The 22,347-nt window shown below is 47.8% G+C and overlaps 1 protein-coding gene across 2 annotated transcripts; it reads right to left on the bottom strand.

Moving 5' to 3' along the window:
* Positions 1–127: 127 nt before the first annotated feature.
* Positions 128–21,949, bottom strand: LOC130525891 (nucleus accumbens-associated protein 2-like). Of its 2 annotated transcripts, none has more exons than XM_057033162.1 (8): positions 21,798–21,949; positions 20,792–21,406; positions 19,872–20,113; positions 19,028–19,287; positions 2,001–2,177; positions 1,659–1,764; positions 1,210–1,307; positions 128–1,108 (listed from the first exon to the last, which is right to left on the bottom strand). In XM_057033162.1, the coding sequence occupies exons 2-8, from the start codon at positions 21,230–21,232 to the stop codon at positions 543–545; spliced, it is 1,890 nt and encodes a 629-aa protein (XP_056889142.1). In that variant the 5' UTR covers positions 21,233–21,406; positions 21,798–21,949; the 3' UTR covers positions 128–542. The 2 variants fall into 2 exon arrangements, with proteins under 2 accessions (XP_056889142.1, XP_056889143.1); XM_057033163.1 differs by having other exon boundaries at positions 20,792–20,956; positions 21,798–21,897.
* Between the last annotated feature and the right edge of the window lie 398 nt (positions 21,950–22,347).

Raw genomic sequence — 22,347 nt, 5'->3', positions numbered from 1 at the left:
GAGTAAAGGAATATGATTTGATCCTTATAGGTGTTTAGGTTTTCACGTTATAGCTCCAAATACTCATCAATGACACCTTCACAAGAGCGTAATCACATCATATATAATATAAGCCAAAACAAAACAGTCTGATTACCAATAAGCTTTATTGTCATCATCACCATCATCAGTCCTGTTGCTAAGGGTCTGTGTGCTGGACTGCAGGAGGCTGTTAACATGCAGCAGAGCCAAGCAGACAGACAGGTACTGGAGGTAGACAGGTGGACAGAGAGGTATGGACAGATGGGCCTACAGACAAGTCAGTTGGAGGACAGGCAAGTGCATACCAGAGATAGATGCTGCTGAGTTTGAGGACAGACTAGTTGAGGGACAAGAGGTAGACTGATTGACAAATTGTCAGATGGGGTCGTGCCTGTGGAGGGACAGACTGAAGACAGGTGAGAGGTAGACAGGTGGGCTGGTAGTGAGGTAGGGGGCAGACAAGCAGACAGACATGAAGCTATTCTGTTATTAACAGGCTGGCAAAGGTGGTAGAACTCTTATTATTGGCTGTTTTCCAGAGGCCATGCCCCCTTGTGGTCTGTGTCAGGCAGGTGTGGAGAGGGGGGGGGCACTGTATTTTGGGGAGAGGCCTGTGAGGAGGAGGCATACAAGGGGAGGTGTGGTGGGTGTCCAGTCTGTAGCTTTCCTCCTCCATCAGCTTCACCTCCCATTAGCACCTCTTCCAGTTGCCCCCCAACTCCTCGAGAGCTAGCAAACTGCAGGTGAGGCAAAGTATCCTCTCTTTTCCCTGCCACCTCCCCTTCTCCTGCCTCCTCCCTGTGGTGGAGCTCATTTGGCGGGGCCTCATTGTAGGAGGTGCCGACTGCCTGTAAATCTGGCTCAAGTAGACTGTTGCTGGGCTGTACTGCTGCATCTCCCCCCTGACCTCCTCTCTTAGCCTTGCGAGGGTGAGACAGACAGGGGGAGGGAGGGAGGCTGTCGGGGAGAAGTGACTGGATCTTTGGGAGCCAGCGTTTCCGAACCCGCCGAGCATTCGTACACATGTCAGCAGCGATGACATTCATCTCACTCTCTTTAAAGTTTGGAGCAAAGTTCTGACAGTAGACTGAGGAGGAGCCGGAGAGGAAGATGACAGGGAGGAAGAGGAGGTGTAAACACAGGAGGGTTGATATGGCAAACAAATGTGCACGTGTGTGTGTTTCTTACGTTTAACAGTGTTTAACACTCGGTTGTCCAGAGGCTTTCTGCTGGGATCATTGGTAGAGGAGCGGATTCCTGTCCCACAGCTATTGGCCAAAGTGTTTCTATGGAAACCACAACAAGCCAATCAGTAGTACAGATCCTTCATGAGACAACATGATAGAGATGTTACATAAACTGCAGCTCAGAACTTTCAAAACTGTCTGGAATCTGGTGAAATCAATCTGTTAAGGGTATATTTGCAGACCTGGAAGAGAAAATAATTTAAGGAGTAAATGGGATTCATCCAGTCAGATAGCTCCTCGTGTATGCCTATTGCTGAACAGGGTCCAGTCATATCTGGAGCTAGATTAAAAGGCGATAGACCCAGATTAATTCAGATCAACACAGGTTGTCTCGCTGCCTTTCAGTGTTCATGCAGTGTAAAACAATAACTAGGGTCTGAAGGTGCTCACCGGTCGAAGAACGTTGCTAGCAGCCTCCTGAGCAGCACCTTATGTTTGACTCCAGCACACAGGTGACAGTTCATCAGCTGACCTCGCGTCATCAACACACCTGAACCTGACACACACACACACACACACACACACACACACACACACACACACCAGCTAACAGTGTGGGATGATTCAGGTACAGCGCCAGAAAATTCACCGTCCCTACCTTCACCTCACAAGCAAAAAATAAACTATTTAACAACTCTGTTGCCACCATAGTACCTTAGCCCCCACTAGTTTAAGTCAAAGCTGTCTCTGTTCAGGTAAAGAAGTTGTCATATATGCACACAGGGGAACAACCTGCCACCAGCTCCACTTTCTCTCCTGGGTCTCCCTCAGTGTAGAGCGATGGATGGCAACGGTACCCAATCTGGCTGATCAGACTAGCAGGGAGGGCCATGTTGTCTCTGCCAACCAAAACACAGGGCCGGCGTTCGTTAGCCAGTGGGAGGGACGGGATCTCCATCTTCTCTTGAACTTGAAATAGAAACAGAAACCCGTTAGCAAAACCTCGAAGTTCAAAAATAGACATGCAAGGGTTACGGTCCCAAACAAACAAACGACCACAGCTACAGGGAACATGAAGACACACACCAGTAGCAGGCAATAAACATCTATTCTGACAAGCTGCAGTGTTTCTCTGGTCTAGCAGATGGGATTTTCAGCAAGGCCTGACTGTGCAGGTGAACCGTGAGGAAGGACTGGTTAGTGCAAGGTACCTGGATGTGATTCTAAAAACTATTGGAAACGACAGAAGCGTACGATCATACTTACGCCACCAGATGGCGCAGAGATCATACTATCTCTATCATACTCTATCATACTATCTCTGCGCCATCTGGTGGCGTTTTAAGTATTTAGAATCAGATCCTGGTTAGTGCAGGGTACCCGGGTGTGATTCTAAAAACTATTGGAAACGACAGAAGCGTACGATCATACTTACGCCACCAGATGGCGCAGAGATCATACTATCTCTATCATACTCTATCATACTATCTCTGCGCCATCTGGTGGCGTTTTAAGTATTTAGAATCAGATCCTGGTTAGTGCAGGGTACCCGGGTGTGATTCTAAAAACTATTGGAAACGACAGAAGCAGAAGATCATATTATCTCTGCGCCACGAGATGGCGACAGAGAAGGGTTTCTGGTAAAGAAGAGGTTATCATTTGGTTCAATTTCATAAGATTTTTCATAACCTTGTAGAACATCTGATAACATCTGTGCTGGCATCTGATCACGTGATCATCAGTAGTTTGGTCTGTTTTTCCTCCTCAAAAGCAAAACATCATGCAAGTGTAATAACTCAGATATTTATTGACTGGTTCTTCTTTCCTAAACTAGTGACTAATTGCAAAAAACAAATGTTCAGTCACATTCTAATCACAAGTTCAGATAAATAGTTAAAGGCTGACAAATAATAGGTAAAAGCCATTTTTTTTTATCTTTGACTATACTAAAAAATCTACACAAGTTCCTGAGACATTTGCTGGTGACCCAAAGGAGAAACCAAAAGATTTTATACCTGGTCAACTTTTGTCTGCACCCTCACATCTCTCCTGAAGCTGCACCTTCACTGCATAAATGTTCTTGACTGTACATTCCCTGCATCTCAGCAGGCAGAACGATTCTCAGACAGATTCCAGTTTGTCCGTCATGACAGATCCTCTTCATGAAGTCGCTTAGCCATAGAGTTCCACAAGATTTTGGACCGGTCCTGTTCTCTTTGTATCGGCTTCCCTGGGGGAACATTTTGAGCAGCCGGAATAAATGTTCAGAGCTATGCTGACAACACTCAGCTGTAGTTATCTATGAGACCAGAGGAACCAGAATAGTCAGTCAAAAGTCAGACTGGTCTCAGACTTCCTCCTCCTTCACTCAGACCATGATGTTCCAATAACACTTGGCCATATTAGGTTACCACTGGTTGCTGTTTGGAAAACTTCTGATTCCAGGTCATTAAAATATAAGCCCAAGTAACACATTTGCAGAGCACAGCAACATGCTCTGGAAATTCGACTCACAACCAAACTATCTGGTTGTGGTAGTCAAGCTACATTCAGATGACTTTGACCTGTTTCTAATGAAGCCAAGTCTCCAAATGCATTTATGGGATTAAACTACCACAGGAATCCAGTTTCCTTGCATATAGACTGATTATGCTAGCTAAGTTAATGGTCAAAGTTAGAACAACAGTAAATAATCTTTAGCATCACCTTTAGCTATGCTGCCATAGGCGGAGGTACCGGGGTACAGAAACATGATGCCCTGACAGATTTCTCTCTCCCTCTCTCCTCTACTCATCGGCCTACAGGTATGACTAACCATAGCTTTGTAGTGACCTGCTGACCTCTCACACCCTCTCAGTTTTACTTCAAAATCTTCTGTATAGTTACTACATTCGCCTGAATAATGTATGTGTCTGCTGCTCTGGTAACAGGAAGGTGTCAAAGTGTCAACTCAGAACCAAGGGTTTGATATCACTCTGTTTGACATGGCCCCTTGTGATCGCACAAATTGAAAAAGTGCCTGCATGTTGTTTTTTGAGCTCGTCCGACCCCCAGGATTCACCTTTGATTGGAATATGTGGACAGCCACAGCAACTTAATCTGAGACCAGAGCTGTTGGGAGGTGAAGGCTATGCATTGAGGTGACCTCCCAAATGTGCTGTAACTGGGGATACAACAGCACTTTTAAATTTTAGGAAATCTACAAGTTTAGCAGATTTTTGTCTCTCAATCAGAGTAGGGCAATGAGATGAACAATAATAACAAGCCATCGCTGGAGCATTTCCAGTGGGTGACTTTATGGTGATTGAGCGAGAAGCAGTGGGAGCAGCAGTGAAAAGTGAGGTCGAGCAAATACAGCTTTCTCCTGAGGCTCTACTGCTGCCTGGTACTGTGGGTCACCATAAACTCACCTTGATAATTGTCACTTTCTGCTCATTTAGATATGAACATCATTGCCTCAAAACAATTTTAAGCTGATAAATTCCTCAAGTTCCCAAAGTTTTTGAGTTCTCTCACTCACTCACTCACTCAAAAAACTTTTTCGAGGTTTCAACCTAGGTTGTTCTGGTTATTGTTGGTTTATTGGGTTGGTTAGTTGTTGGTGGTGGTTTTTGTGTGGTTTGTTGGGCGTTTGAGGGTTTTGTCGGGTGAAATCAGCCAGGTTTGTCTGGCTGGTTGGCGTGTGACGCCATGGTGATTGGTGGTGGGAGCGGGGATCTCTCCCGGTTGACGCAGAGACGTGGCGTTTAGGTGGGGGCCGGGTCTCTGTATATCGTGGAGGAGTTGGCCCTGGCTGTAGGGGAGAAAATCGGACATGGGTCCGTAAAGTCGGCCGCCCGAATTAATGGGGCGGTGGTTTTGTTCGTGGACATGGTGGAGCAGGCGAACCGGCTGGTGGAGACGGGGATCAGCGTTGGCCGGAGATTCGAGGCAGTGCGGCCGCTGACGCAGCCCTCCACCCGGGTCACCCTGTCCAACACCCCCCCACCCCCACCCCCCTTCATCAGCGACGAGTTTCTGGCCAGGGAACTCGCCAGGTTTGGGAAGATCGTCTCGCCTATAAGGAAGGTTCTGTCGGGGTGCAAGTCCCCGCTGTTAAAGCACATTGTGTCTCACAGGAGACAAGTTTATATGATATTAAATAACCGGGCGGAGGAGCTGAATGTGCGCTTCCATGTAAAAGTGGAAGACTTTGATTACATGTTGTACGTGTCCTCCTCCATCATGAAGTGCTTCGGTTGTGGTGAGGAGGGTTATTTAATTAGAGCCTAAAAGCCTCCTTAAAACCTCTGTCGGCAGTCAGAGTTGAATTAAAATGCCAGTAGGCACTTTCAGGGCGAATGTCCCTAACTAGCACGCAGCCTAAAAGCAATGAGTGATCTGTATAACCCACTGGTAAAATATCACACTTTTTAAAACTACTAAAATGGTGTTTATAACAGTAAAAGCGGTCGAGGCGAGCCAAAGAGATGGTGAGTTCCGAAGGGCGGGGGGGTGGGGGCCCGCCCCGGATCGGCCCGGTGCCGGGAGTCCGGGCGGACCCGAGGGGGATAGGGCGACAGGACCAGAGGAGAGTACCGGGAGAAGTGGACAGGAGGAGGCAGGTAAGAAGGTGGTGAGTGAGGGTCAGGTGAGTGAGCCTGATGGTGCACTGGTGGGTGTGGTGGCTCAGGTAGGTGAAGGTGGTGAGGGACAGGTGGGTGAAGGTGGTGAGGGACAGGTGGGTGAAGGTGGTGAGGGACAGGTGGGTGAAGGTGGTGAGGGACAGGTAGGTGAAGGTGGCGAGGGACAAGTGGGTGAAGATGGTGAAGGACAGGTGCATGACGGTGTTGAGTTGATGGAACAGGAGGCTGCGTGGACTCTTGTTCCACAAAAATGCCCAAAAAGAAAAGATGAACTGGCGGAGGTGGGCGCGAAGGCCAGTCGGTTGTCTGGGAAAAGAACATTCTGGAAACCTGAGCTCGCTGAGAGCAGTGATGGGGGAGAATGTGTTTCTGATGAGAGTGAACTCACACACACACAGAAATCCGGAACCCTTGATGAGAGTCCATACACCGCAAAAATGATTAAGAGTTTCCTCGCAGAAACAAAAAACACAAAAGGGGTGAAAGTTGAACATTACTTCCCCGAGAAACAGTTATTTTACACATCTGTCAAACATCATCTAAGAAATAAACTGGATTTCCAGATTTTAGATTTAGAAAACTGATTTTAAAAGTTAAAAGAGAGTTGAGTAATTGAGGTTTTGTTCAGTGTGGTGCCTTTTTTAGTGTTTTAATAGCCATCCTCAACCGTAGTTTTAGACCACTCACTTTTAATGAATAATTTTAAGGTAGGAAGTTTAAATATTAACGGGGCCAGAGAAACAAGAAAGAGGGCCAAAACACATGAAACAGCAAACAGCAAAAGAATAGATGTTTTATTTCTACAAGAGACCCACAGCAGTGACAGCAACGAGACCGACTGGAGGAGGGAACGGGGGGGAGAGGGGGTGTTTTTAAGCCACAGCACTACGGTCAGTGCAGGGGTGGGCATCCTCTTCTCCAGGTCTTTTAACCCAGTCGCTGTCACAGTGGAGCACGTCGTTCAGGGACTCTGCCTTTTAGTTAAAGCTGCTTTTAGTCAACTCACGGTTGTTTTTATTAATATTTACGCTCTCAACAAAGGTGCAGAGAGGAAGCTCTTTTTAGAGAAAATAAACGACCTTTTAAACAATCTTAGCTCATCTGATTTGTTGGTTTTAGGGGGGGATTTTAATTGTACCGAAGATCACGTTTTAGATTGAAATCACATGGAGCGGCATCCAGTTTCCCAGCAGGTTCTGAGGCAGCTGGTCCGCTCCCATGGTCTGGTGGACGTGTGGAGAAGGATGCACGCGAGCCACAGACAGTTCACATATTCCCACATCAGAGACGACACCATCTCTTTGGCTCGCCTCGACTGCTTTTACTGTTATAAACACCATTTTAGTAGCCTACTGGCATTTTAATTCAACTCTGACTGCCGACAGAGGTTTTAAGGAGGCTTTTAGTTACTTTTGGGCTGGGTTTAGACAGAGGAAGAAGGATTTTACCTGTCTAAGACAGTGGTGGGACCAATGTCCCACTCCCAATGTCACCCGTTACATCACCAGATCAATCGGAGCTCTGGAGACCGAGATTGTGGAACTGGAGCAGTTTTGTGAGTCCAGGGGAGATCAACGGTGTTTGGAGTCCCTCAAGACCAAAAAGATGGCCTTGGCCAACCTGCTGGACACTGAAGTACAAGGTGCACTGTTGCGGTCCTGGATCCAGGACATCGCTGAGATGGACACTCCCTCGATATTCTTCTTTGGCCTGGAGAGGAAGCGTGGGCAGAGCAGGGTCATCCACTCCCTGCTATCGGAGGAAGGGCTGGAACTCACAGAGCTGGAGCGGTTCCGGAGGAGGGCGGTGGACTTCTACTCCTCGCTGTTCAGGAGTGAGTACAAGGAGGACAATGAACTGCTTGAGGAGTACTCCTCTGGACTGCCCCAGGTGCCAGAAGAGGCCAACGGCCAGCTGGCGCGCCCCCTGTCGGTCCCGGAGCTGTATGCTGCTCTTTAGAGCATGCAGAGCCTGAAGGCTCCGGGCATCAACGGACTGGGGGTGGACTTCTACAAGGTCTTCTGGAGCATTGTTGAGGCCTCCTGGAAGTCCTCAAAGAGAGTCTTTGCTCTGGCTCCCTGCCGCTGTCCTGCAGAAGGGCAGTAATTGCCCTCCTACCAAAGAAGGGGAACCTGCAGGACATCAGGAACTGGCGCCCCGTTTACCTGCTCTGCTCGGACTATAAAATCCTCTCCAAGGCCTTGGCCAGCCGGCTGAGGGAGGCCATGGAACACATCATCCACCGAGACCAGACGTACTGTGTGCCCGGCAGGTCGATAGTGGATAACATCCACCTCATTCGGGACATTTGGAAGTCTCCGGTTCATCCACCTGGCCAGCAGAGTGGCCACTTTTAGAATCCAGTTTGTCCAGAGGTTCCTCGGAGGGCGTCCTGATTTAGTGTGTAGGGGTGTGGCCAGCTGTATACTCAGACGTGTGAACAACCTGGGGCTGGATGCTGCTCTGTTTTTAACTAAGTTGAAGTTTTTATCGTTACAGGGACTACCTCTATTTTATCAGGGTGTTTTTAAATCCTGTGCTCTCTTTAGGTGGAGCTTCGTTCAGACTGACTCTCTGCACTGGCTTTTAAAGGAGCCATTAGTCTGTGGCGACAGACTGGACGTCTGCAGCAGCGCCATCCCAGTGCTGAAGGAGGCCCTGATCCGAAGGAAGATGGTGACATTGGAGCAGCTGGTGGTGGCAGCGGGACCAGAGCTCACCGATGCCCAGGCTGTGAGCTCGGTGCTGGGGGTCCGGTCAGTCCGACTGATCCAGAGGAGCCTGGGCCTCTGGAAACATAGACTGTCCACGAAAGAGAAGGGTCTCCTCCTCCTTCACGGGAGAGGAGAGGCTGAGACCGACCCCACGGACGCTTTCCCTGAACTCCACCTGCACACGGACCTCCTGGACCTCGGTGGTCCTCTCCTGGATGGCTGTGGCTCAGGGTCCCTTCACAGCATGGACAGGAGGATTTTAAACAGCAACATCGTGAAGGCACTCATCAAACGCAAACTGGAAAACAGAGAGGTATGGAAGAGTATGGAAGGACTGGCTGGGGGGGCAGAGTCCTCAGTGGAGGACCCTCTACAAGCCCCCCATCAAGAAGAGGACTGGTGACCTCCAATGGAGGATTTTAGCTGGAGCCATCGCCACCAGTGCCTTCCTGTCAATTTTAAACCCAACTGTCCTTTCTGTGAGTGTCTTCCATGTTTTTACCAGGTGCAGTAGGCTGGTGGGTCTTTTTAGGGTTTTAACTGATGTTTTTAGGCTTTTTAATGTCGTGTTCTCCACTGCTGTTTTTATTTGTGGTCTAAGGCACAAGGGGGCAGGAAGGGGGAAATCCCAGGTTTTCAATTTTTTAATAAGTGAGGCTAAACTTGCCATCTATTTCTCTAGAAGGGATAAAATTAAAAATGGAGCGGCATGTGATGCGGTGGCTTTGTGGAAGCAGAACGTGAGGGTGCGCCTGAATCTGGAGTTCTGCTTCTACAAAGCCACTGAGAACCTGGAAGCCTTGAAACAGCAATGGGGGCATGATGAGGTTTTAGGGAAGGTGACAGAGCAGGGGGAGATGGAGGCTGCAGCATGGCTGCTTTGAGGGACAGATGAGGTTTTTTTTAACTGGTTTCTTGTGAACAGAGCACTGTAAATACATTTTAAAAGTCAAAGTCTCTCTCTCTCTCTCTCTCTGTCAGTGGGGCCCTCATCTAAGGCAACCAAAAACAGGGAACCTAGCCTGCACAAAGTAAAGGCTCGCATAAACCCAAATGCAACTGGTAATAGTCCAAAATAACTCACCAAACTCAAAACTACTGGTTAGCAACATGAGCAAGCCCTCGAGTGCACTTACAAAAAGCAGTTTCCCCGGTACCTTCCTAACATGAACTAAGGTCCCAAAAGCGAACTGAGTATCCTTGGCCCTGAAAGGGTTACACCGTCCAGTGAAACTGGTGTTCATTCAGGATTACCTCAAACATAAAAAAGCCAAAAAATGAATAATTGCATTGATGGAAGGACTGGAAGGTCCAGCCAGCACACTGCCTAACTAACAAGAGAGATCACTGAAATCAGTCACACAAAATTCACTTACTCAATAACTCACCAGAGAAGAGATACACAACAATGCTCTTCATCAAACAAACATTCTAGCCTAACCCTGGCCAGAGCCTGGCCTAGGTCTGGCCCAAGCCTGACCTAAGCCTGGTTGGAGCCTGGCCAGAGACCGGCCTGAGCTTAACCTGAGAATAGTCGGAGCCTGACTTGAGCTTGGTTAGAGCCTGGCCTGATCCTGTTCAGAGACTGGCTGGAGCCCGGTCTAAGCCTGGCTGGAGTTATGCCTGAGCCTGGCCTGGTCGGAGCCTGGCCTGAGCCTGATTGACCTTATCCTACAATACGAAGTAAATCAGAGAATTGACAACCGGATATAATGTAGTTTGGTGATCCAATCACAGCTCTCCCAGGCTGCATAGTTACCGATAATGCCTGCGTTGGCCGTAGACTGTGTTGCCTGTGTTGCTTGTTAACTGTGATGCTTGTTGACTTTGTTAGCTGTGTTGACTATGTTATCTCTATTGACTGTTGACTGTGTTGACTATGTTGCCTCTTGGATGTGTTGACTGTTGACTGTTTTGCCTTTCTTGACTGTTGACTGTGTTGCTTTTGTTGACTGTGTTGCCTTTCTTGAAAGTTGACTGTCTTGACTGTTGACTGTGTTGCCTTTCTTGAATGTTGACTGTCTTGCTTTTGTTGATTGTGTTACCCTTGTTGATTGTTGACTGTGTTGCCTGTGTTATCTGTGTTGCCTTTATTGACTGTTGACTGTGTTGCCTATGTTGCCTGTTTTGACTGTTGCTTGTGTTGCTGTTGCCTGTGGTATCTGTGTTGACTGTTGCCTGTTTTCAGCCATGACAGAGGTTCTTGCTTGTTCCGATGGACCATCACAAGTCCTGTCAGAGGAAGGTTTTCAACCAAATTGCATGTATTGATTAAATATTGATGGACTGAAGGTCTGTGTCAACAGCCAATCACGTCGCAGGATAGGAGTGTGTCAGTGATCAGGTGGAACACGGTGAGAGTGATGGTGTTCAGAATGTTGAAGCTGGTGAACTAAAGATGACAATTTCAATAACACAAGTCACCAATAATAAATCATTATAGATTTTTACATCAACATCTGTCTATTGGAGAGCTGCTTATAAAATGTTGAATCTCAAACCCATCTTAACCGGAAGGCAGAAAAGCCACTTTTGTTTGTAGTTGTATATCGGCCCCCTGCTGGACCACATTCAGAGTTCCTGTCTGAGTTCTTTGACTTCTTATCTGACTTGGTCCTTAGAACAGACAAAGTCATTATCATTGGAGACTTTAATATCCATGTAGACGTTGTAAATGACAGCTTTAGAAATGGCTTCATTTCATTACTTGAGTCAGTTGGTTTCCTCCAGCAGATAAACCAACCAACTCATAACTTCAACCACACCCTAGATCTAGTTCTGACTTATGGTGTTGAGGTAGAACATGTGTCAGTGTTCCCTCAGAACCCACTCCTGTCAGATCATTCCTTGATCACTTTCACATTTATGATTAAGGATTCTTCTATGCTCAGAACAAAGTCTTACTATAGCAGATGTCTTTCAGGTAATGCTGTAGCTAAGTTTAAGGAAGTGATCCCTGTGCTAATCCCAGGACCACCGTGTGCTTCTCCAGGGATCAATCATTATAATCTTAGCCCTGCAGAGGTTGACTCTATTGCCGAAGGTGCAGCAACCTCACTGAGAATCACGCTTGATTCTGTTGCCCCCCTGAAAAAGAAAATAGTAAATCAGATTAGGTGTACCCCGTGGTATAATTCACATATTAGGACCCTCAAGCAGAAAGTGCGAAGACTAGAAAGGAAGTGGTATTCTTGTAAAATAGATAGCTATCATGCAGCCTGGAGAGACTGTCTATTAGTTTACAAAAAGGCCCTTCGCAAGGCTAGAACAGCTTATTTTTCTTCTTTAATTGAGGTAAATAAGAGCAACCCCAGGTTTCTTTTCAGCACTGTGGCCAAATTAACCAAAAGTCACAGTGTTTTAGATCCACATATCTCTTAGTGGTGAAGACTTCATGAGCTTCTTCACTGATAAAGTTCTAGCTATCAGAGAAAAAGCTAACCAGGCCATCCCAACAACTGGACCATCACTAGATGTGCTGACTGTGGGAACATACAGGATCTCCAACGAGCCCTTAAACTCCTTCACCCCTATATATTTTTCTGAGGCGTCATCGCTAATTCAGAAATCCAAGACCACCACGTGTCTTTTAGATCCCATCCCAACACACTTGTTGAAGGATGTTTTACCATTGATAGGCAGTTCTATCCTGGACCAGATCAATGGTTCTTTAGTGTCAGGTTATGTACCCCGGTCCTACAAGGTGGCAGTGATTAAGCCATTGCTTAAAAAACCATCACTGGATCCTGACATATTAGCAAATTATAGGCCAATATCCAACTTTCCTTTTATCTCTAAAGTTCTTGAGAAGGTGGTGGTGACTCAGTTACTGGAGCACCTGCAGAGAAACAGCCTGTTTGAGATGTTTCAGTCAGGCTTTAGAGCTCATCACAGCACAGAAACAGCACTTCTTAAAGTTACTAATGATCATAGCTTCAGATCATGGACTGGTCTCTATGCTGGTTCTGCTGGATCTCAGTGCTGCTTTTGATACAGTTGTTCACAGCATCCTGTTACATAGACTGGAACATGTGATTGGGATTAAATGGACAGCACTAGACTGGTTTAGATCATATTTATCAGATAGATACCAGTTTGCCCATGTCCATGGTATTCCCTCCTCATACAGTAGGGTTAACCATGGAGTTCCTCAAGGTTCTGTATTTGGACCAATCCTCTTCACCTTGTACATGCTTCCTTTAGGGAACATTATTCGGCAGCATGGGATAAATAAAGTAAATCTTAATCTTAAATTTTCATTGTTATGCTGATGACATTCAGCTTTATTTATCCATGAAACCAGAGGAGACAGAGAAGTTAGTGAAGCTCCAGACCTGTCTTAAGGACATAAAGTCCTGGATGTCTTCAAATTTCCTCCTCCTTAACCCAGGAAAAACTGAGGTCATGGTCCTGAACCTCTCAGGGATAGATTAGATCATATGATCACTCTAGATGGTATCTCATTAACATATAGTCTCTCTGTGAGGAATCTAGGAGTAACTTTTGATCAAAATCTGTCCTTTAACTCACACATTAAATTAGTCTCTAGAAGTGCCTTTTTTCACCTGAGGAACATCACAAAGATCAGGAAGCTACTGATGCGGCATGATGCTGAAAAGTTAGTCCATGCATTTGTTACTTCCAGACTGGACTATTGTAATTCTTTATTATCAGGGTGTCCAAACAACTCTTTAAGAAGCCTCCTGGTGATCCAAAATGCTGCAGCCAGAGTTCTGACAGGTATTGGCAAAAGAGATCACATAACTCCTGTACTGGCGTCTCTTCATTGGCTGCCCGTTAAATTTAGAATAATTTTTAAAACCCTTCTTTTGACCTACAAGGTCCTCAGAGGCCTAGCTCCATCCTATCTGGAGAAGCTAGTGATACCTTATCAGCCCAATAGACCGCTCCGCTCTCAGAATGCTGGTCTACTTGTGGTTCCCAGAGTCTCTAGGAGTAGAATGGGGGGCCGAGCATTTAGCTACCAGGCCCCCCTGCTATGGAACCAGCTCCCTGTCCAGGTACGGGAGGCTGACTCCATCGCTACTTTTAAGATCAGACTTAAAACCTACCTCTTTGAAAAATATTATTGTTGTTAATTCTGTAGTTCCAGTTACTATCATAGATGGACAAATTATCATACTTAGGGGGCCGTCTAATCGTTAGGTCACATCTTAGCTATGCTGTTATAGTGCCAAGGCTGCCGGGGTCCGGAAACATGATCACCTGACAGGCTTCTGTCACCCCACTGGTTCATGGTTTCCTCTCCTCTCCTCTTCTTTCCTCCTCCTCATCAAGCAGACTAGTTATGCTGATTCCTGTGTAGTTTTTCTGCCCCCCCCCCCATTTATTTACAGGTATCGCCGCCTTTTGGAGCTGCATGATGACCTCCGGCCCCGCTGACCCGTTGTATAGTGTATTTTTGTTTGTGTTTTTGTGCTCTGTGCCTCTCCTCTCCTCTCCTCTCCTCTCCTCTCCTCTCCTCTCCTCTTTTTCTGGAAAGCGCCTTGAAACAATTTTGTATAAGACGCTATATAAATAAAGATTGATTTGATTTGATTTGAGAGAAGTTAGTGAAGCTTCAGACCTGTCCTAAAGACATAAAGTCTTGGATGTCTTCACATTTCCTCCTCCTTAACTCAGGAAAAACTGAGGTCATGGTGTTTGGTCCTGAACCTCTCAGGGATAGATTAGATCACTTGATCACTCTAGATGGTATCTCATTAACATCTAGTCGCTCTGTGGGGAATCTTGGAGTAACTTTTGATCAACATCTCTCCCACACATTAAAATAGTCTCTAGAAGTGCCTTTTTTCACCTGAGGAACATCACAAGGATCAGGAAACTACTGACACGGCATGATGCTAAAAAGTTAGTCCATGCATTTGTTACTTCCAGGCTGGACTACTGTAATTCATTATTATCAAGGTGTCCAAACAACTCTTTAAGAAGCCTCCAGGTGATCCAAAATGCTGCAGCCAGAGTTCTGACAGGTATTGACAAAAGAGATCTCATAACTCCTGTACTCTTCATTGGCTGCCCATTAAATTTAGAATCAGAATCAGAATCAGAGTACTTTATTGTCCCTTTAGGAGGTGTCCATTAGGGAAATTAGCATCTCCAAAAAAACATACAGCACTGTACAAAATTACCCACCACCATTACACACCATAAAAACCTATTAAAGATAATAAAAATAGAGTAAAATAAGAAATAAAATAGAATAAATTAAAAATAGAATATAAATATAAAATGTAAAACTATAAAAATGTAAATAAATGAACTGAATGAATGAATGAACTGAATAAATGGATGTCCCAGTATTAAGTTATTGCAGTGTTGTTCCAGTCCTTCTGTTGGCCCTCCTCCCCCCCAGTGAGGAGTTGAACAGTCTGATGGCTCGGGGGCTGAATGAGTTCCCCAGTCTGTTTGTTCTGAACTTGGGGAGGCGCAGCCTCTGGCTGATCAGGCTTCTCTGGCTGTGGATGACAGTGTGCAGAGGGTGGCGGACATTGTCCATGATGCTCCGCAGCTTGTCAATAGTTCTCCTCTCTGCCACTGTCACCAGAGGTTTCAGTTTCATCCCAACCACCGAGCTGGCCCGCCTGATCAGCTTCTCCAGCCTGGAGAGGTCTGCTTTTGTCACACTCCCCCCCCAGCACACCACAGCGTAGGACAGGACGCTGGCGACCACAGACTGGTAGAACATCCAGAGGAGTTTCCTGCAGATGTTGAAGGATCTGAGTCTCCTCAGGAAGTACATCCTGCTCTGGGTCTTGTACAGCTGCCTCGTGTTGCTTGTCCGGTCCAGCCTATTGTCCAGCCACAGCCCAAGATATTTGTAGGTCTGCACGCCCTCCACCTCCTCCGTTCCTATCTGAACTGGTCTAGGTCTCGGTCGGTCCCTCCCAAAGTCAATGACCAGTTCTTTAGTTTTGGAGGTGTTGAGCTGCAGGCCATTGTTGTGGCACCAGGCAACAAAGTCCCTCACCAGGCACCAGTACTCCTCCTCTTCGTCATCTCTGATACATCCAACGATGGCTGTGTCATCAGCAAACTTCTGAATGTGACACATTTCAGAGTTGTAACAGAAGTCCGAGGTGTACAGAGTGAAGAGGATGGGGGACAGCATAGTCCCCTGTGGAGCACTGATGCTGCTGACCACAGTGTCAGACGTGATGTCCTTCATCCTGACAAACTGCGGCCTGTCGGTGAGGTAGCTGGAGATCCAAGCAACCAGGCAGGGGTCCACTCGCATCTGTAGAAGCTTGTCCTGTAGGACAAGGGGCTGGATCATGTTGAAGGCACTCGAGAAATCCAAAAAGAGGATTCTCGCTGTGCCACTCCCCTTGTCCATATGCGAGTGGACTCGGTGCAGCAGGTAGATGATGGCGTCCTCTACACCGACCTTGTCCTGGTTGGCGAACTGTAAGGAGTCCTCAGCGTGCTGCACCTGGGGCCTGAGGAGGTTGAGGAAGAGCCGCTCCAGAGTCTTCATCAGATGTGAGGTGAGTGCCACCGGCCGGAAGTCGTTCAGCTCACTCGGTCTGTTCTTCTTGGGGACTGGAATGATGCAGGACGTCTTCCATAAGGTGGGCACTTTCCCCAGCTCCAGGCTGAGGTTGAAGACCCGTTGTAGCGGCTCCCCGAGTTTGGCAGCGCAGGTCTTGAGGAGCCGGGGGCAGACTCTATCCGGTCCAGCTGCTTTTCGGGGCCGGAGCTTCCTCAGTTCTCCCCTCACCTGGTCAGCCGTGAAGCAGGGAGATGTGGGGATGGTGAGAGCAGGGGGATGCAGGGAGGATGTGGGGATGGTGAGAGCAGGGGGATGGGGTGGTAGAGGGTGGAAGGGTGGGAGGAGGGAGGTCAGTAGAGGGAGGGGAGGTGGAGGAGGGAGGAGGGGAGGCGGGGTTGGGGGAAGTTGTGGTGGGTGGCGGGTTGGAGGGAGGGGGGGTAGAGGGGGACTCGGCTGCTGGGGGGGGGGGGGGGGTGGAGGGGAGCTGGGCTGCTGAGGTGGGGGGCAGAGGATTGGAGTGGAGTGGGCTGACTGAACCTGTTGAAGAATTGGTTCAGGTCATTTGCCCTCTCCACTCCTCCCCCTTCCGTGCTGGTCTTGGCTTTGTAACCAGTGATGGTCCTGACACCTTCCCAGACGTCCCGCATGTTGTTATCAGCCAGCTTCTTCTCCACCTTCTTCCTGTAGGTGTTCTTTGCCTCCTTCAAGCAGCATTTCACCTCCCTCTGCGCTTATTTCATCTCCTCCCTGTCTTTATTTCTGAAGGCCTTTTTCTTCTTATTGAGGACATCCTTGACTTCCTGTGTTACCCATGGCTTATTGTTAGGATAACACTGTACAGTCTTGGTGGGGACAACCACATCTACACAGAAATTGAGGTAGTCTGTGAGACGGTCGGTCATCCCATCTATGTCCTCTTCATGTTCCCCCAGCAGTACATCCCAGTCCGTGATTTTGAAGCAGTCCTTCAGAGCCTCCTCTGCTTCAGGAGTCCATCTCCTGATGGAGCGTGTGGAGGCTGCCTGCCTTTGGACCAGTGGGGTGTACTGGGGCTGCACGTACACCAGGTTGTGGTCCGACTTGCCCAGTGAGGGGAGAGCGATGACTCTGTATGCCTCCTTGACGTTGGTGTACAGTAGGTCGATCGTCCTGTTGTTTCTTGTGGGGCAGTCAATAACCTGGTGGAGAGCAGCCAGTGTGGAGTCCAGGGTCACATGATTGAAGTCTCCAGAGATGATCAGGAGGGCCTCAGGGTGCTTGGTCTGCAGCCATGCAGAGACGTTGTGGATCTTCTCACACGCATTTGCTCCGTTGGCCGTGGGGGCAATGTACACACACAGGGCGATCACGTGACTGAACTCCCTGGGCAGGTAATATGGCCACATGCTAACGGCTAACAGTTCCAGATTTTGGCAACACAAAACCGCCTTCACAGAGACATGGCCAGGGTTACACCAACGGCATGGCCAGGGTTACACCAACGGTTGTTGGTGTAGATGATTAGTCCCCCTCCTTTGCTCTTCCCGCATGCCTTTGTAGAATAATTTTTAAAATCCTTCTTCTGATCTACAAGGTCCTCAGAGGCCTAGCTCCATCCTACCTGGAGGAGCTAGTGACACCTTACCAGCCCAATAGACCGCTACACTCTCAGAATGCTGGTCTACTTGTGGTCCCCAGAGTCTCTAGAGGTAGAATGGGGGGCCGAGCATTTGGCTACCAGGCCCCCCTGCTGTGAAACCAGCTCCCTGTCCAGGTACAGGAGGCTGACTCCATCTCTACTTTTAAAATTAGGCTTAAAAGCTACCTCTTTAAAAAACCTTATTGTCACTAATTCTGTAGTCCCAGTTACTATCATAGACAGACAAATTATCATACTCAGGGGGTCGTCTAATCATTAGTTAAGATCTTAGTTATGCTGCTATAGGCCGAGGCTGCCAGGGTCCAGAAACATGATAACCCGACAGGCATCTTTCACCCCACTGGGAAATGGTCTCCTCAGTATTTTTGTGTGTGTTTCTGTGCTCTGTGCCTCTCCTCTCCTCTCCTCTCCTCTCCTCTCTCTCCTCTCCTCTCTCTCCTCTCCTCTCCTCTCCTCTCCTCCTCATTAAGTAGACTAGTGATGCTATTTCTTGTGTAGTTTTTCTGCTTCTCCCTTCCCCCCTTTTGTCTTCATCTACAGGTATCGCCGCCTTCAGAGCTGCATGCTGACCTCCGATCCCGCAGACCCACTCTACTTGACTCTACTGGCAGCTTACTTTACTTAATATAATGTATTTCTGTATGTATTCTCTATGATCTATGCCTATTCTCTCTTCTACCTCTCCTCTACCTCTCCTCTCCTACCTATTCTATCCTCTACCTGTCCTCCCCCCTTCTCCTCTCTCTCTACCCAGCTGGCCATCAGCAGGAGGGTCCCCCTACATGAGCCTGGTCCTACTCAAGGTTTCTTCCTGTTAAAGGGGATTTGTTCCTTCCCACTGTTGCTTGTTTGGGGTTTGGCCCTGGGATTCTGTAAAGCGCCTAGAAACAATTTTGATTGTAAAAGATGCTATATAAAGATTGATTGATTGATTGATTGATTGATTGATTGATTGATTGATTGAAACTGGGGCAGGGCTAGCTCAGTCTGTTGGGAACTAGGCTGAAAATTGGAGGGTTCTTGGTTTGGGCCCCAGTGCAGACAAAACATTGAAAATGTTCTGGTAGTAGGGGAAGGTGCCAGAACCACTTCAGAGAACTGCTAAGGTACCCTAGAGCAAGGTACCAAACCCACCAATGCTCATATAGGGCTCTGCAATGAGCTGCAAACTCATCCAGGGGTGGACCTGCCTTCACCCATTGTGTATCCTTCCCGTGACCTCGAAAGATATAAAGCGTTTAAGAAGACGAGAATCTCAAACTTCCTAAAACCAGGTCTAGATCTGGTCGTTCTCCATTCTGCAGGACCAGACCAGCTCCAGGACTTACTGTACAAGCTTCCAGGGTGTCCATAGATGTGCTGGTACAGTCCAGGGTGGGCAGTGCTTCCATAATAATCCTCTTCCAACTCCTCCTCAGTGGGGAGATGTGACGGAGGAGAATCTGTAGGAAGGCTGGAGCCTCCTGGACTGGACGGCCCCCCACCTGCCAGAAGATAGGACTGCAGTCCTGAAACCAGACCACTAGTTGTACCCAGGTAACACAGCGCAGCGGTCCTGGAGGACTGGAGGTCCACAGCTATGTCCACTCTGAGTACAGAAAGAGGACAGTTAGCTCCTGTTTTCACTCTTCTGAAAATTCATTTCTGGATCAGGGTGGTCACCATGACTTAATTTATACACATAAACAACCTGAGCATTGACCTGTGGGCCAGGTGTAATGTTCTGATGGTCAAAACATGACTGTGGAAGACACTGCAGTTCCTGGTGAAAGCCCTCACAGGTATGTGGAGAAGATTCATTGACTCAAACATGGCCACTATGACCAGCCAACCCCAACCACATGAAGGAGGGCTCAGAACCAGAATGGCCCAATCCAAAAAAGAAAAGAAAAAAACATCTATATTGGACCAGTGGTTTTCACACTTTTCACTCCACAAACCGACATGTACAGAACATAAAGGATCAGCTTTGGTCTTTGGTCTAGCTTTTGGTCTGACAGAGTGCAATAATGGCTTCTGCTGGTCAGATTGTGATTCTGTTTTTACGCAGGAATCACAGGCACATTTATTCCCTTGAATCGAGTACTTCTGTGGACTGCAGGGTTTTTAAAGAGCTCTATGAGTACACACACACATACACATACACACACACACACACACACACACACACACCTGGAGTCCTCTGCTGCTCCTCCCACTGCTCCTCTCAGCTCCACAGGAGGAGTGTCAACTCGCTCCTGTTTGATCCTGCTGACTGCCAGCAGCAGCTCCTCTGGGCTGAGGGCCGGCTGGTCTGGACCAGCCACCTGACCTTGGTGACCCTGCTGCTGCTGCTGCTGCTGCTGCTGCTGCTGCTGCTGCTGCTGCTGCTGCACTGCTGTATCAAAGCCTCCAAGTTCTTCCACTAAAGTGGTCTGTAAAATTTTGAACATTTCAATTTAAGCAAAATGAATTTGATGAGATCTGGTGTTTTGGGTTTGGCTTTAGTTTTGTCTTTTTGTCCAGTGAAGGGTTTTGGTTGGGTTTCTTCTCTACTAGTCAGACACACATAAAACACTGGATCTCATTGAATTCATGCTTCAGAGTACCAAGCTCAACCGACTCTCAAATTAGCACAGCTGAAATTAGCTTAAATAATAAGCAGTCAGTCAATTTGATGGCAGTCAATCCAGAACGAAGGTGGACGTTAGCAGCAGCCTCAAGCAACAAGAGCCAATCACATTCCTCACAGCATCAACACACTTGGACATCCAGCTGCCATTACTTCATAGAAAAACACTGGTAGCTTCTGTTTTGCTTTGATTGCAGAAAAATTTGGCTGTGTCATGGTTCAAGATAAAGTTAGCTAGTTGGATATCAATAATCAGTCATTTCTTCAGCTTCTGCTTGTGAATTTACAGACAAATATTAGATACATATCCAATCAGCAACCAGTCACAATAAAAAACTAATTAATAAAATGAAATCATAAACAATCAGAGAACCACAACAAAACTACAAAAACAAAGTCACTCTGTCAGACGAACAGCTGACAGGCTGTCAGTCTGATCTGAGTTTTTTGGTCAGTCTGATCTGTTTTTGGTCTTACTCACCTGTGAGTCACAGCAGAGAGGTGAGGAGGAGGAGGCCTTCATCAGAAGCAGCTCCATACCTCGTTCCACGATGTTCTGGATCTGCAGGTACCCAGCAGTGTACATGAGCACCAGCTGCTCACTGGCAGCCATGCTGAGACGTCCAGTGTAGCAGAAGGACAGAATCTGCTGGAAACATGTTGGTGTCACTGAGGACGGCAACTCAAAAACTGCCTGTGAGGAGGAGGAAGAGGAGGAGAAGGAGGAGTCTGCCGCTGCACTGAAGAGATCTCTGAAGTAGAGTGAGGAGGCAGCAAGGACAGCCCGATGTGCCTTGAAGGAGCGACCCTGGACCAGGATGGAAACGTCACAATAGTGACCCAGGAGCCGCTGCTCATTCAGGCTGCCCAGAACACTCCTGCCAAAGTCTGGAATCTCCACCTGCAGGACTCCTTCTGACATGGTGGATCTTCAGGGTAAGCAGGAAGGTGAGAGGCTGGAAGGGTGAAGACTTCAGAGGCAGCTGGAGTCTGGTTTAAATGTTGGGAATCCTGGAGGAATTACCTCCGACTGCTTCACATCCATATCTACGTAAGGATGGGAGGGCTGAGACCAAGGAGGCCAGGTGGAAGTCCTCTGTATGCCGGAGGTGTCCAGGTATGCCAGATATTAGGGGAGAAGATTGGCGCAGAAGAAAGAGAGAAGGAAGGACGGAAGGAAGAAGGAAAGGAAGGAAGGAAAAGCCATGCTCAGTTTAGTGTCCTCCTGCATTTGGTATAGTCCAGTCTGCAAGAGTCCAGTCCAGTCTGATACAGGCTGCAAGAGTCCAGTCAGTCAGTGAGAGCATGGTTATGATACTGTTGTTCACAACAGCAGACAGACAGACAGGCAGGCAGGCAGGCAGGCAGGCAGACAGACAGACAGACAGACAGACAGACAAATGAAAGATGTGTTGACAGACAGACAGACAGACAGACAGACAGACAGACAGACACGCGGGCAGACAGATAGGCAGGCACCTTCTCACCTTCTCTGCTCCTCTTCTCCTTCATGCAGGGCAGCTGGCTACAAGAGATTTTCTTCTTCTGCTCTGCTTAGTCAATGCATCGTCTGGTGTGTCACAGGAGGAGGGGAAGGAGGGGTGAGAAAGGGGAGGCAGAGACACAGCAGACAGCCAAGGAGGAGGGAGGAAGAGAAGGTGGGAGGAGGAGGCATCTGAGGACAGGATGGAGCTAATGCGGCTAACTGCCCTGCAGAGGATGTGAGACGGTGCTGTATGTCTCTAGATACATACGACTGTTCAATACATACATGCAGACGTATATGTACACATCTCTAGATATACAGAGAGAAAGCACACTCAGGAACACACTGCAAGTTTGCATTAAAAAGAAAACACACACACACAGATTGTGTCATGACTAGACGGAATGCACAACGCTGCATTGCAGTGCTGAAGCTGAGTTGGCATGCTGAGTACATAGTGTGCATACTGCAACTGTGTGCCAGGGTGATAAACGCACATGCTTGCGTGCACTCGCACGCACGTGCTCTCGCGTGCGCACACACGCACACAC

Source organism: Takifugu flavidus, chromosome 5 (genome assembly GCF_003711565.1).
Source record: "Takifugu flavidus isolate HTHZ2018 chromosome 5, ASM371156v2, whole genome shotgun sequence".
Classification (NCBI taxonomy): domain Eukaryota; kingdom Metazoa; phylum Chordata; class Actinopteri; order Tetraodontiformes; family Tetraodontidae; genus Takifugu; species Takifugu flavidus.
Note: the sequence above shows the minus strand (reverse complement) of the source record. Positions and strands in the feature narration are given on the sequence as shown.

Bases quoted from the DNA above. Each gene is read 5' to 3' on its own strand.
- LOC130525891 (XM_057033162.1), bottom strand. From the start codon at position 21,232: ATGTCAGAAGGAGTCCTGCAGGTGGAGATTCCAGACTTTGGCAGGAGT. The intron at 1,308-1,658 runs GTGAGCACCTTC...TGGTTTCCATAG, and splicing joins CTAGCAACGTTCTTCGACCG to AAACACTTTGGCCAATAGCT. The intron at 1,109-1,209 runs GTAAGAAACACA...GCTCCTCCTCAG, and splicing joins AGTGTTAAACACTGTTAAAC to TCTACTGTCAGAACTTTGCT.